The 15851-nt window shown below is 40.3% G+C and overlaps 1 protein-coding gene and 1 long non-coding RNA gene across 10 annotated transcripts in view; one reads left to right on the plus strand and one right to left on the minus strand.

The window, feature by feature from the left end:
* tfeb (transcription factor EB) overlaps positions 1 to 15851 on the minus strand; it is a 42598-nt gene that overhangs the window by 15229 nt on the left and 11518 nt on the right. For 2 of the 9 annotated variants that reach the window (XM_083534208.1, XM_083534206.1), the window contains exon 1: positions 5747 to 6198. The exons of 5 other annotated variants lie outside the window; for them this stretch is intronic. In XM_083534208.1, coding sequence (XP_083390334.1) covers positions 5747 to 5777 — 31 coding nt within the window. In that variant the 5' untranslated portion in view covers positions 5778 to 6198. Of the gene's footprint in view, positions 1 to 5746; positions 6286 to 15851 lie in introns of those variants that run through there. 2 more of the 9 variants (XM_083534207.1, XM_083534205.1) reach the window with 2 other exon arrangements.
* On the plus strand, positions 5 to 5573 carry LOC310722067. Its single transcript, XR_014532296.1, has 2 exons — positions 5 to 4329; positions 4377 to 5573. It is a non-coding gene; the product is annotated as an uncharacterized lncRNA (long non-coding RNA).

Consider the following 15851-nt stretch of genomic DNA (forward strand, 5'->3'; position numbering starts at 1 on the left):
TAAAAATGGACGACAGACAGGAGTGAGTGGGTAAAATGGAAAACTCATGCTGCAGTACCTAGGATGGAATAAACAGTGGATGCTACTGATTACACATTTGCCTCAATGCGTCTTATCTTCTGGTCTCACCGAACGGTTTTCTGACCATCTGCCTTCATACTGTCTACATCTCATCCTGTACACTTGCTTAACCTGATCAGCCATGTAGGAACTGCCGAAGATGTCCAGGACGAGAATTCGGGTTGACTGATGAAGCACCTCTTCATGTGCAAGGGGAAAAACATGGCAGCTGACTGCACAGAAATAAATAATAAGCTCACAACCAAGAAGTATAACCACCTCTATGATTGAGGAAGTCATGTGAGGGTCATGTGTCCAGCTTGTTTTCATCTTGTGAGTGGTATGTCCTTGTATGACAACACCCACCTCCCGCCCCACCAGAACATCCCAAATGCTAAATCTACACCCACTGCGCTTTCATCTGAAGGACTGGGGAGTCCCTACAAGTTTGAGTTCCCCTTTTTCGGTTCACGGTTGCGAGCTGATGCAAATCGCCCATGACTTTGCTGTTTTCTGGCTGCTAAACCTTAGAAAAACACTGATACCACAACCAAATAACATTTTGTTATGTGTGGACAAACCAAAAATACAGGAGCAAGTCCACCAGACAAGCAAAAGCTTTAATGGATACCTAACTGAGGAGGCATACTAGGTAACTAAGAGGTGACCTGTGAAAACAAAGAGCCTGGTTTTGGTGCTTGAGAATGCTAGTTCAGTCTCAAGCATGTGAGGAGCAAACCGAATTTGTTGGGAAGAATATAACAGTGAATAGGAAAAACAACAGCTCTGCCTCTTGTTTCATTCCTAGCTGATTGGAATGAGCTGGCGCATGTGAATTCTTATGAATTTGGTAGTGTGATGGTATAGCTGGGGCTCCAGTTGTTAGCTTTTTCTCTCTGACCTTGTTAAAAAAAAAAAAAAAGGAAGAACGGTAGAAAGAAGAAGGACAGAGCAATGGAGAAAAGCTTATTGTGGAAGAGGTACAATAAGCAAGACAGCTCCTATTGAGATAGCACTGAAGCAGCATTTAGCCCACTGTGTATGTTTCAGTGGGCAATTTAGCCGCGCACACACACACACACACACACACACACACACACACACACACACACACACACACACACACACAGCTGGCTTTGTGGTGATAGACAGTCAACGCACACTCTCAGGCTTTGTCACTAGGGCCGTGGTTTGACTCCTGTCCAGCAGTAACAAGTTCTGGGACAGAGTGGCTCGGAGACAGCGGACACACTCACAGCTGGCCTGACTCACAGCTGGCAGAACACCCGGTCTTAGTAAATGCAATAAGAAAGGTGGTACGCTAATGTGTTAACAACCGGCACAAAAGTGACAGATGTGATTTCTAGCAGCTTTCACGTCATCTGGAATACGCAGAGACGCAGATTATTAACCAGCAGCATTGCTGATTGGAACTCCGGGATCAATCCGGACAGTGGCGCCAACGTCGCTCTTCCGCGCGTCTCAGTAAAAACAGTGTAAAGCACTGCTGGTCTTGGGTTAGCGTGACATGGTTGGATTTTCGCCGCTTTTCAGCGGCATGGCATTACTCTTTCACTCGAAGCTCTCCCACTCCGCCCATGTGGAATGCCAGGCTTTTGAATGCGCTCGCTATGACGTTCGGACGTGCGAAAGTCGCACAAGTTGCCTATTGTCAGAGGCCCGGCTACGATATCACAGTATGTCCTCATCAAAGGAGAGGGAGGGAAGAAATCTTGTGGCAACGAGAGGAAAGAGGGGCCAAGCAGCGGTAGCACACGCTCTTCGCGCTGTGTTCCTAGAGTTAATGCGCTAGGCTTTTTTTAGCTGCTGACACTTCCATGTTAAGTATTAGCCTTTTAACAAGTCCCACTCAATGCTTCTAAATTTGGGGCTACGGTTAACTGCATTGTGGGTAATCCGAATCCATTTTAACGTCTTAAACGACTGAAAAGAGCATAAACAGAGAATTTCCAACAAAATGAAAAGAGGAACAGTCCCAATTGCAGTTCTACATCGCATTCCTCCAATACAATCCGTTGGAGAAATAGCTTAATCATGCTCGTCATGACAAAAACTAGTTACTCGAGACGAATGCAGGCACCTGAACTAGTCTTTAGGGAACACTAGCCTTTCCCACCCATGGCTCCCTGTTTCAACCTCTCCTACTGTGTCTAGCATAGCGGTGAGGCAAGAAGGACCAAAATAGCCACCCTGACTTTCTGTTCCCCCTTTTTTTTTTTCTCTTCAGATACACCCTTTTCCCCTGGGGTAGCTTTGAGCAGGGCCTAAGTGAAATATAGAGCTATGTCTCAAGTGTACAATGAACTTTCGTTGACATTTTTACGGGTTGGATTTTTACAAGCCCGAGCAGGTGACATGGGCTTGAGTAGGGGGTTTCCTCAGGAACATTTTCAGAAACTCGTATCGATCGGTTTATTGTTGTGTACGCCCCAAGATAGACACAGATGTTAGAGCTGGTGCTCTGCTCACCTCGAACACATCGAGGCTCGTGCTACTATAACAAAAGATCAGAAGAATTGCCCCACAACCAATCACCTTTTGGAGAACATCAAATCTGGGGGGACAAGCAAGCAAACTGGAAGGGTTTCATAAATATGCTGATAAATATAGCTTTTCGAACAGGCTGGTGTTAGCAGGGCTGTGGCAGTCCAGAAATCACCAAACCTGAGTCTTGATTGGACGTCTTGTTCATTAGATTGCTCTGCTGTCTGTGTAAGCCTACACTTTTTTCCTTCCTCTTTTCATGTCACGCTAACCAGAGCCCTACGTTGACGCAGAAAAAGAAAAAACAGTGCAAAAGTGCATACGAGGCCAAACCTTCACATATAAAAGGTGCTGAAAGTGAAGGCGTTTGAATGAAATCCGTCAAACTACAGATTGATGTTTACGAGCAAAACTCAAACTAGATTCTGTGGATACGGCCCTATTTAAAAGTGCCATTCGATTCATGAACTTTGCCTTGTGCTCACCTCAGGACTCAAAATATTATCTATCCGGTGTAACCAAGAAGACAATTTCATTTTAAGTCCGGTTCTTCTCGAGGTTAATCGCTTTTTTCTCTCAATCCGTTACACGTTAAGTCTCATGATTAAAATTTCCCGAATGATGTAACCATCATGTGTGGCGAAGTCATGCCGTTAGAAACGCCCATTCCATCAGAGTCCCAAAGATCGACAGCCGGCTTCTATCTCCTAAAAAATAAATAAGCATCACGTTGCGTCTGATTTTTTATTTTTTTTTACCAACTTCTGCTTTAACACCGTGTGTGAAGTAAGTGAGTTATGTCCTCATAGCAAAACAGAGAAGTGCACTTTTGCAAGCCGGTCAGTTTCATTTTTCTATGAACATCTGATTTAAATCAAATGAAAATGATCAGAAATAAATCACCAAATTTCAGGAAGCTCACGGAACAACTGCCAATATACGCAATGCTAAAACATCACAGCCTCGCTACATACGCACAGATTTCTGAGACGATACAAGCGGGAAACTAAATTTAACAGCACCTTACCTACAGCTCAAACCACGACGGTAGCACTTCTACTTGAGTGGCGTTCAAAATACTCTGTGGGGGCAGTCTAAAGAATTTCCCACAGTCAACCTGAAGTTTCTGTTCCAGAGCGTTTTCAATGCACTGCTGAGCGAAACTTCCCAAAAAAAACCTAAACAAAAAAACTGATATTTCATAGACCTTATTGGAGATTATCATCAGTTGTTTAATCTTGGCTCGTTTATCGAACCAATTTTATTTGTTTCTTGATGACTAGGGTTTGTTACGAGGTCCCTATTAACCTGAATGTTGACGTCTTCGAAATATAAATAATATCATAAACACTCGTCATAAACAACATCGTAAACATCATAAACAATCTTCGAAAATGCTAAACAATACAACATTGGTGGCGTGTAAAAGGAGTCATTACTTCCTATTACGGGTAAGGCCTTCCAAAATATCGCGGTCATGTGACTTACTTAAGATCCGTTCGTGCAGCCATGTGCGCTATGACAAGCGCTTAGAATAAAAGTTCGAATATCGTATTAAAAAAACGCGAGGTGTACGTAATATACTTGCCTTTTTTTTTTTAAACATCTCCTCTCGCAAATTCGATGCAGATTACTACGCAAAAACACACTGTCAACAATTTCAAGTCATTGTTTATGGCAGTCACATGATTGATGCATTGATCAGCACTGGGACACCTCGCTATTCCAGCCATATGTGGTCCCTCCCCGAACTGTTACCACAAAGTTGGGGGCACACAATTGTATATGAGGTCTCTGGAAGTGGTAGCAAGAAAATCTCGCACGTGAAAAGAGAACTTGTTCCAGCAGGAAAATGGCCGTGTGCACAAAACCATCTCTAAGAATATATGGTTTATATGGGTTGGAGTGGAAGATCTTGAATGGCCTGCTACTGAGCTCGGACCTCAACCCTTCTGAATTGGGGCTGAATTAGAACATTGCTTGCGCTCTTGTGGCTGAATGAATCTCCGCAAATCTCCACAAGAACGCTACACGTAGAAGAGTGGGGGTTATTAGAACAGCAAATGGGAAGTAAAATGTGGAACGAGATGTTCAAAAAGCACATAAGGGTCAGGTGTCCGAAAACTGTGCGTATAACGTATACCTGAAAAATCGCAAATACGTCTTCCCATACCTTTGCTGATTAATTGCCGGTACCATTGCATATACCGTTGAATCTCTCGATCTCAGCACTGCTACAGGATATAAACTACTGCTCGAGGGAACACCAGCGCTTTCGAGCCTCTTGGTTCAACACAGAAGACTAAGCTTATTACATTTGGACTCAAAAGAGCCTTTGTTTACTTTGTTTTCGGTGCCTCAAATGACCCGTTGCCGTTTTTTTTTTATAGAACTTCATGCCATAACCTGAGCTTTAAATCTACCTTTCCTCACACCACAATGAACCCATAACCCTACTAAAATCTCTAGAAAGATTCCTCGATGATAAACAAAGGCCTAGTTCAGTGGTGTGTTCTCCACAGCTCTCTATGTCCCTATTTATTTAACCGAGAGAATGTGGCCACAATTATCTCTTTGTGCTTTAAAAAAAAAAAAAGAAATACAGAAAGTGATCCGGGTGTCACTATTGCTACGCCGTGCTGTCTTGCTCCCTGCGCCGAGCCGGGGACGGACCCAGAAACGTGAAAAAAACAAAAGCTGCATAATGAGAGGTGACGTCAGAGAAGGTAGTAGTGTAGGTGATCAGACATGCAGCATGATTTCACACACACACTCTTGACAGATCCCAACAGACTCGCAACAGGTGTGTGGCAACAATAGCGTGCGGCTTATTTATAGAGACGGTTACAGCAAGGAGCGTAGCTAGAGTTACGCGTGGTGAAATGTGATCGTAATTTGATTTTAATCGTATAAACAAACCTTTTTTTTATACCTACGGGCTCAAGAAGTGTATATATATATATATATATGAATGAATATATCTTTATAAACAACAACAAAAAAAACAAGGTACAACACAGGTTGTCCTTCAGGAAGGGAGTACATTTTGTGTGTTCATTGCTGATGCACTGAGCAAACGCATGTATGATCACATGACCTTGTTCATCACTGAAAAGTTCTAGAAATATATCCTCATAGTCATTCCTTGTATATCTCATAAAAGATGCCCTGATCGACTTACCTGGCCTTGTGTATTCAAGAGTCCCAGCCATCCCTTGGTACCAGATTAAAAAGTTTAGCACTGAATCCCAAAAAACAAGACTGAAAAAGCCTCACAAAAAAAAAAGGTGATAAAAAGAAACCTGGAGTTTAACTGCGTTGCGTTATCTGCAGCACATCGTTGAGATCTGCTCGTTGGATCTATGCAATGTATGAGCGAAGTTCACTAGAGCATTGATAATAGGGACTGCTCGATTGGAGCTGGTGGAAGCATCCACTCTCCTCGCCGGCCAGAACAGTGGAAATATAAAGAGAGCGAGAGAGAGAAAAAGAGAGAGACACAGGAAAAGCCTTAGTCATGCACGAAAGCCTGTTGTCCAGTGTCTACAACTCCCGTCTTCCTCCCGCCTCCACTTCCCCTAAATTACACAAGAGCTGTTCGGAAGCCTCAGAGAGGAACAACGGCTCTTTAGTGTCCTAATTCCCTTTCCAAGAGCCATCTACTTATCTTAGGGAACTAGCCTGGGCCGTGGTGGGCGTCTGCTGAATCAGTCGATGGAGTGGATGACTGCTGCGCTTGCGTTGGATGAGTGTGTAGACAGGTTTTGCGTATTATTATAAGGGAGTATTTAAGTCACATAGAGGAATATTACTAGGAGTTACAAGTTCTTTTTTTTCCCTCCTTAACATACATTTGCTGCAAGATACAGACACATGTCTGGTTTAAGAGCAAAGGAGGGGAGTTGGCGTGCGAGGCATGAAAACGGAGGGAGAAAAAAAGGGGAAGCAACACACACAGCCGCAGAACCCCACATGATGATACATCTGAATGTCATGCATATTGCTCCGCTTGTCGGTGGACCTCACTGTGAACCCTAGAGCCAGTAAAATCTAAATGATTTACATTAGAAAAACAACTTTGGCTACTGTATGATAGAATAAGAAAGGTGGAAATAAAAAGCTATTATCGAAAATAAATATAATCCAGCTAATATTTACACTATGGGGACAAAAAAACCCTGGGAACATCTGACTGTAAGATTCAGAAAACATCTGAACATCTCATTCCACATTTTCCTGTTAGGATAACCTCCACTCTTTAGGGAAGATGTTCCAGATGTGCTTGTGGAGATTTGGGCTCATTCATCCTCAAGAATGTTAGTAAAGTCAGGTAGTGATGTAGGAGGCCTGGGGTGCAGTCAGTGGCAATTCATCCGAAAGGTGTTCAATAGAGCAGGTCATTTAAGATCTTCCACTCCAACATCTTCAAGATCTTCATGGAGCTGGCTGTGCATGGAGCATTGTCGTCCTGAAACCTTTTTGGGTCTCCTTGAACTAAGTTAAGGGAACATTTCATTCTGCCGCATCCATAGACGTCATATATATATATATATATATATATATATATATATATATATATATATATATATATATATATATATATATATATATATACAGTGAGGAAAATAAGTATTTGAACACCCTGCTATTTTGCAAGTTCTCCCACTTAAAAATCATGGAGGGGTTTAAAATTTTCATCGTAGGTGCATGTCCACTGTGAGAGACATAATCTAAAAAAAAAAATACAGAAATCACAATATATGATTTTTAAACGATTTATTTGTATGATACAGCTGCAAATAAGTATTTGAACACCTGTCTATCAGCTAGAATTCTGACCCTCAAAGACCGCCTTTAAAATGTCCACCTCCACCATGAAAAACTACAGGAAACGTTTGACCTCTGTAATTGCAAACAAAGGCTACTGTACCAAATATCAACATTGACTTTCTCAGGTGTTCAAATACTTATTTGCAGCTGTATCATACAAATAAATAGTTTAAAAATCATATATTGTGATTTCTGGATTTTTTTTTTTAGATTATGTCTCTCACAGTGGACATGCACCTACGATGACAATTTCAGACCCCTCCATGAGTTCTAAGTGGGAGAACTTGCAAAATAGCAGCGTGTTCAAATACTTATTTTCCTCACTGTATATATATATATATATATATATATATATATATATATATATATATATATATATATATATATATATACAGTGAGGAAAATAAGTATTTGCAAGTTCTCCCACTTAGAAAGCATGGAGGGGTCTGAAATTGTCATCGTAGGTGCATGTCCACTGTGAGAGACATTATCTAAAAAAAAAAATCCAGAAATCACAGAGGTCAAACGTTTCCTGTAGTTTTTCACCAGGTTTGCACACACTGCAGGAGGGATTTTGGCCCACTCCTCCACACAGATCTTCTCTAGATCAGTCAGGTTTCTGGCCTGTCGCTGAGAAACACGAAGTTTGAGCTCCCTCCAAAGATTCTCTATTGGGTTTAGGTCTGGAGACTGGCTAGGCCATGCCAGAACCTTGATATGCTTCTTACAGAGCCACTCCTTGGTTATCCAGGCTGTGTGCTTCGGGTCATTGTCATGTTGGAAGACCCAGCCTCGACCCGTCTTCAATGCTCTAACTGAGGGAAGGAGGTTGTTCCCCAAAATCTCGCAATACATGGCCCCGGTCATCCTCTCCTTAATACAGTGCAGTCGCCCTGTCCCATGTGCAGAAAAACACCACCAAAGCATGATGCTACCACCCTCATGCTTCACAGTAGGGATGGTGTTCTTGGGATGGTACTCATCATTCTTCTTCCTCCAAACACCTTTAGTGGAATTTTGACCCAAAAGTTCTATTTTGGTCTTATCTGACCACATGACTTTCTCCCATGACTCCTCTGGATCATCCAAATGGTCATTGGCAAACTTAAGACGTGCCTGGACATGTGCTGGTTTAAGCAGGGGAACCTTCCGTGCCATGCATGATTTCAAACCATGACGTCTTAGTGTATTACCAACAGTAACCTTGGAAACGGTGGTCCCAGCTCTTTTCAGGTCATTGACCAGCTCCTCCTGTGTAGTTCTGGGCTGATTTCTCACCTTTCTTAGGATCATTGAGACCCCACGAGGTGAGATCTTGCATGGAGCCCTGTGTCCGAGGGAGATTGACAGTCATGTTTAGCTTCTTCCATTTTCTAATGATTGCTCCAACAGTGGACCTTTTTTCACCAAGCTGCTTGGCAATTTCCCCGTAGCCCTTTCCAGCCTTGTGGAGGTGTACAATTTTGTCTCTAGTGTCTTTGGACAGCTCTTTGGTCTTGGCCATGTTAGTAGTTGGACTCTTACTGATTGTATGGGGTGGACAGGTGTCTTTATGCAGCTAACGACCTCAAACAGGTGCATCTAATTTAGGATAATAAATGTAGTGGAGGTGGACATTTTAAAGGCAGACTAGCAGGTCTTTGAGGGTCAGAATTCTAGCTGATAGACAGGTGTTCAAATAATTATTTGCAACTGTCTCATACAAATAAATAGTTTAAAAATCATATATTGTGATTTCTGGATTTTTTTTTTTAGATTATGTCTCTCACAGTGGACATGCACCTACGATGACAATTTCAGACCCCTCCATGATTTCTAAGTGGGAGAACTTGCAAAATAGCAGGGTGTTCAAATACTTATTTTCCTCACTGTAATATATATATATATATATATATATATATATATATATATATATATATATATATATATATATATATATATATATAATGTGTGTGTGTTTGCGTTCGAATTTGAGGTTTGGAGAAGAACCCCATACGGCCGGAAAAAAGCCGGGTTTCCCGATACTTTTGCGCATGTACTGTATGCATCGATCTTTATTTATTGATCGATTCATTTGTCCACTGAGTCACCTGTGTGAGGATTAATGTCAAACTGAATCTAATGTCGAATGGACTTAAACAATTAATTCTACACGAAAGAATAAACAGAAATACTGTTGAGTGTATATGGAATTTGAATTCGTATGGAAATTGTTCACTCTAGCAAGAAATCTGGTTTTCATGTCATTCATGCAAATCCAGTTAGTTCGCCGAAACAAGGTTGTATCCTAGGAGAGCTCTTTTTTTTTGTATAAACCATGTTTCACCCTCAGCTGACTTCAGATTATAAGATAGTCTGGGATTTATTCAAGAATCAAATACTCATTACTCAATACTCAAGTTTCCAAAAACGAAACAAAACAAAAACAAACAAAACAGAAATGTTCGTATGGCAGTTGTGTTTCCATTGCATTACGTTGTGTAACATGTTTAGACAAGTGATTAAACAGTGACTTGTGCAGAATGTCTCAATCTGCAATGGCCTGTAAACTCCCTGGTGGTTTGTGCGCCATCATGGGTTTCATCTTGAAACCATCAAATTATGACACATGCCCCTCGAAAAAAACAATTTCTTCAGCTAATTCAAGCCCAATACTGTAATTCCCCTCTATTTTACCCTTTCCCACATGTTGCTACACTGCTAAACTGATATGCTTGATTGTTGAAGAGATCAGAAATCGAAACAACTTTTACTTCTGTCTCTGAGAATTTCCAGTTTGCTGTCTTCGTTTATGGCCTTCAGCTATCTCGAAGCTTGTTGTATTCGAGGAGTTTCGTGGGCGTTATTTAACCCATAAACGCTCTCTGGACTGCTTACTGGCGTTCGTCAGCATCCACTTTTTACAGCCTGGATCATTGGCGAGGTCGGGAAGTGATGGTGTGCGTTCAGTGTCTCAATTCACCCCGAAGGCATTCAGGGTTAAAGCCAGGGGCTTGTGTTCAGACCGCTTGAGTTCTTGGTAGACCATGTCTTTATGGAGCTCGCTTTGACTACAGGGGTTTTTGTCATTCTTGAACGTGTTCAGCTTGGAGTCCTTATGTCCAGTGAAGAGAAACTGCAAAGTCACAGCATACAGACATCCTATACAAATGGGTTTCACTTTGGTGGCAATGGGGAAGAGTCATATGGGTGCAATGGTCAGGTGTATATAAACTTTTAATCATAAAATGTTTGTTAGTGTTAATTTTTTTTTAGTTCAGTCTGTTTGTAAGAGATCGTTGTCCAAATTTCAAAGAGGTCTGAACAAAGTTGGAGATCTTCTGCTGTGAGTGTTGATACAATCCATAGAGATGAGCACAAGTCTTCTATTGAGAAGAAGCTGAAGGTCATATCTAATAAACAAGTATTTTTGAGACTCTAATAGATGAGTCATAGTCAGCCAGTGATGACTTGGGTGTTTTGCGGTATACTGAAACCTAAAGGAAGCCGAGATGCCACTTGTTCCTGGTGACATTTATGAAGCTGGCAAATCAAGGCCTGATCATTACGCAAGACAGGATGCATCTGTGTTATCTCATTTGCAACCGAACGCACACTATACAAAGAGAAAGACACCGGTTATTATTTAATAACACTTGTAATTGTCCGTTTGCCTCGATGTTTACGGCTATATATTTGGGCTCAATTTTTTTCGCCGAATTTCTTTTCTGACTAGCTAGCTACAGTAGTTCAGTCAGATTCAACTGATCCGGTTTTATTTGTATAACGCGTTTAAACAATGGACATTTTCCCAAAGCAGCTTTACAAAAATAAAGGGGGTTAAATTTATAATATTGGTGCCTATAAGTTCATCCCTAATGAGCAGGCCAGTGGTGACAATATTAAAGAAAAACTCCCTAGACGGTTTGAGGAAGAAACCTTGAGAGGAACCTCATCTGTATAGCAGCAAATGTCCTTTTATTATAGTTTTATCATTTATCGTTTATCATACAGGACAGCTACTATCTGAGGAAGTAAAAAAAAACAAAACATGCTTTCTAGAAAAAAAAAACATCTTCCAAAACAGTAGCCTGCATTAAGCAATTTCCCATTTTGGTGGGATTCAGATTAACCAAAGCAAATCCACAACCTGTAGAAATTCTCACAATTTATCATTCACTACTACAGCACTTCTTTCGCTATAAACACGTTATATCATTGGTTGTGTAGGACATTAGCATTGGAACTAAGCACGAATGAACAGAAAATATTGATTTTTTTAGAAATGCAAAACATACTTGGAACAAAACAGTGACCTTTAAAGCTGATCTCGTGATGAAATCGATGCAAAGGGCAGTTATATTTTGGCTGATAGTTATTTTCCACGCAGCTGCTTAAAACTTTTATTTTTACCATTCTAAACTGTTGAGTTTGACACTGCTGACAGATGATGTGCACCTGATGGCAAACCTTCCTTTTCAATTTGATTCTTTCTTTATTTTTCCTTCAAAAGACAACTTTTGACTTAATATGTAAGCTTGTCTGATAAAGAAAGAATGCTGAGTTTTACTGGAAGCACCTCTAACAGGAATTTACACTGTATAGACAAAAGTATTGGGACACATGCCACATGTGGTTCCTCTACAAACTGTTACCACAAGGTTGGAGGCGCACGCTTATATAGAATGACTTTGGATGCGGTAGCATTCGATTTTTCCCTGAACTAGGAGACCCAAACCTTACGTTGTTTGTAGTGGAAGATCTTGAGTGTCCTGCAATAGAGCTCTGACCTCAATCCTGGTGAATTTATTGTACCGCTGTGTTTTGGCATAGCCGTCATATGTCGTTCATGATCGGTGACACAATTCGTTTGAACAAAAAAACGGTACACAATTCACGACAAATGGATCTCATTTCACTGATCTCCTTGCCAGCTGCGCCATGAGGTTATATTAAGATTCCCGAACGTTCTCTTTGGCAATGTTCGAGGCTTCTAAATGGGGAGGTCAGGTTGCAGTCCATGTTGAGTTACATTCATCGTCAAAACAAAATAAACGGATATAAACACATTGGCTAATACGAATGACAAGGACTCTCCACATCCCGGTCATTAACTTTTCAACCTCCTTCCATCAAGATGGAGATACAGGTACATACGCAGCAGAAACAGCAGGTTCAGGGTCAGCTTTTTCCCATTCGCCATCACACTACACCGTTATAACACTGTATATAACTTCTGCACTATTATACGTACATATTACATATTGTATTTTTTGTACCCCTCATTCTCTACACATATTGTACATTCTGTACATTCTGCCTAATATTTCACATTCATATATATATATATATATGACACACACACACACACACACACACACACACACACACACACAAATATACATACCGTAATTTCCGGACTATAAAGCGCACCCAAATATAAGCCACACACACTGAATTTGACAAAGATTTTTATTTTGAACATAAATAAGCTGCACCTGTCTATAAGCCGCAGGTGTCTACACTGAAACTAATGAACTTTACACAGGCTTTAACGAAAGACAGTGTCTGTTACACGGCTTGTATCTAAACAGTAGCCTACCAAGAAAGTAATTGTTCACTGTCTTCCTCCTTCATTTCACAACTATTTCTCTCGAGAGTTTGTCTTTTGGCATTGTTGTGCGTTTAAAAATCACCATCGGTGAAGCTTTTCTCCCGATGCCGTGCAGCTCAGAACACAGGTGAAGTGCGTTTTTTCATGCCCGGTTTTTTTCAGCGTGACGAATGATTCGCTTTTCCTGTAGACAGTCCGAGTGAGCGGCAGGTCAAACGTCAGAGGAACATCGTCCATTTTTATGATGTGCTGCGGCCCGATTTAGTGGGAGCGCATCTGATTAATATAAAGAGTTTCATTGGTTCGCTTGAACCTGTTCGGCATTGCTTGTGAAACCGGGAAAAACCCAGGAAAAATCCATAAATTAGCCACTTCGTTGTTTAAGCCGCGGGGTTCAAAGCATGGGAAAAAAGTAGCGACTTATAGTCCGGAAAATACGGTACACATTTAGTGTACTTGTTTATTTATCCTGCGCATTTTTTTCGAATGTCATAAACTTATAACTATTTACATGTACTTTTTCAATAATGTCTGCACAATTCTTTACTGCTAAAGCCTTAATATGTATTCACTGTACATATGTTTTATATATATATATATATATATATATATATATATATATATATATATATATATATATATATATATATATATATATATATATATTTATTTATTTATTTACATGCTGTACATATACTTACATATTTATCTGCAGTTGTCTATTTGCACAATTGCCACTATTTGCACTTCTGGTAGATGCTAAACTGCATTTTGTTGCTGTGTATATGTACTATCCAATGACAATCACGTTCTGTCTGTCTGTCTGTCTGTCTGTCTGTCTGTCTGTCTGTCTGTCTGTCTGTCTGCAAGTTACTGTCCTGTAATGTAACTGTTGCGCAAGTCTTTGATAAAAATAAATATATATATATATATATGAATAAGCATGTGTTACTCTGTACATGACAAAGCAATCGGGCTTTGTTTAGCGAAAAACGCTGGATTACTCACTCGTTTCATGATTTCGGAGTATACCGAGATGAATTTTTAAAGAATTATCTGGAATATGAGCAAATGCAGTTCAAAAGCCTGTTACTCAGACTAGACTCATTGCTGATTTTTGAGAAGCAATTTGGCGAAGCTAGCAATACCTTCTCTCTCTCTCTCCCTCTCTCTCTCAATATTCAGAACTACACTAAACATTCATAATTGAATTGCACACCATTCCGAGTAATGTAAGGAACTAGTGTGTGGTCACGAGATTCTTCAATTTCCTCAAGATTACTCATGTGACTCTTCAAACTATGCCTCAAAGCACACAGTAAACATGAAAGAACTTACAAAGAGCGTAGAATAACATATCGACCGATTAAACTGGGGGATTTGTACCATTTAAAAAAAATTATAATTTGGAACAGGGCCGTGTTTACTACTGTGTTGTATCCCTTCTACTCAATCTGTTTTCGATGCAGTGCTGCCTGGAGGCCAAAAGATCACGGGCATTCAATATTGATTTTCTTGCCCTCGTCCCTTGTGCACAGAGATTTCTCCAGACTCTTAAAATCTTTTGATATTATATACTGTGGGTAATAAAGATAAAAATCTTTGCAATTTTATGTTGAGGAACATTATTCTAAACTTGTTCCACGATTTGTTCCACAGTTTTTTGCAGATTGGTGAAACTCCGCCCTTCCTTTCTACCGAGAGTAAAGTAACAATGTCGCGAATGAGCTGAATTAGTTGCCAAATGTTGATCCATCTGTATCTTATTAGTAAAACTCATTTTTCAGCCTTTTCTTGACCCTGTCCCAACTATTCTGAGACATATTGCAGCCAACAAATTCAAAATCTTTTTCTTAAAATAGTACATTTCCTCGATTTGATGTTTTCTGTGTTCTATTGTGAATATGGATTGATGAGATTTGCTCACTGTATTCAGTTCTAATTTCAAAACAAAAAAAGTTTGACATGAAATCTTTTTCTTCTTTTTCTCAAAAGCCAAATTTTGACTCCTTGTTAAATTTTGTCAGATAAAAAAAGGCTCCTAAATTTTACTAGAAGCACTGTTAACAAGAATATAAACTATATGTACAAAGGTATATGGAGACCTGACTTTTCCACCCATATGTCGTTCTCCCACAAACTGTTGGAATCAGACAACTGTATGTGGAAGCTTGAGATGCTGTGTCATTAAATTCCACCTTGAACTTAAACCAGGAAACCTGAAACTGTTTCAACATGATAAAGGCCACAAAGCCAGCTCCATGAATATATGGCTTACATGGGATGGAGTGGAAGATCTTGAGTGGCCTGCTATAGAGCTCTGACCTCAACCCTACTGAACACCTTTGGGATGATTTGGAAAGCCGACTGCACCCCAGTACCTGACTTTTCTAACACCCTTGTGGTTGAGCACAAATCTTCACAAGCACACTTCAAAATCTAGTGGAACATCTTCCCAGAAGTGTGGACGTTATTAACAGCAAATAGGGAATAAAGTGTTTAAAAAGCACATATGAATCTAAAAGTCAGGTGTCTACAAACTTTTGTCTGTACTTTTTGTTTCCGATTGTGGGAAGGAAAAAACAAACATTTGGCAATACTGTGTCCAAATATCAGATACGTGGTGATAAATTTCATACTGTTGTGTAAAATAAAAAGCAGTGTCCCTGTCTAAATTTCAGCATAGCTGTGATAATCAAGACAAAATGTCTCCTTAACATGTCTTTACCACCCAGGTGCAGGCACAATCGTATAGGATGTCTCGGGATGCGAGTAACCATGTTTCTTCTTGGAGTTCAAAACGAAGGTGCCCGTTGTGACGTGAAAATATGAGCACTATTTTAATTATGAATGTAATGCAACT

This window comes from Silurus aristotelis, assembly GCF_946808225.1.
Source record: "Silurus aristotelis genome assembly, chromosome: 28".
Lineage (NCBI taxonomy): Eukaryota > Metazoa > Chordata > Actinopteri > Siluriformes > Siluridae > Silurus > Silurus aristotelis.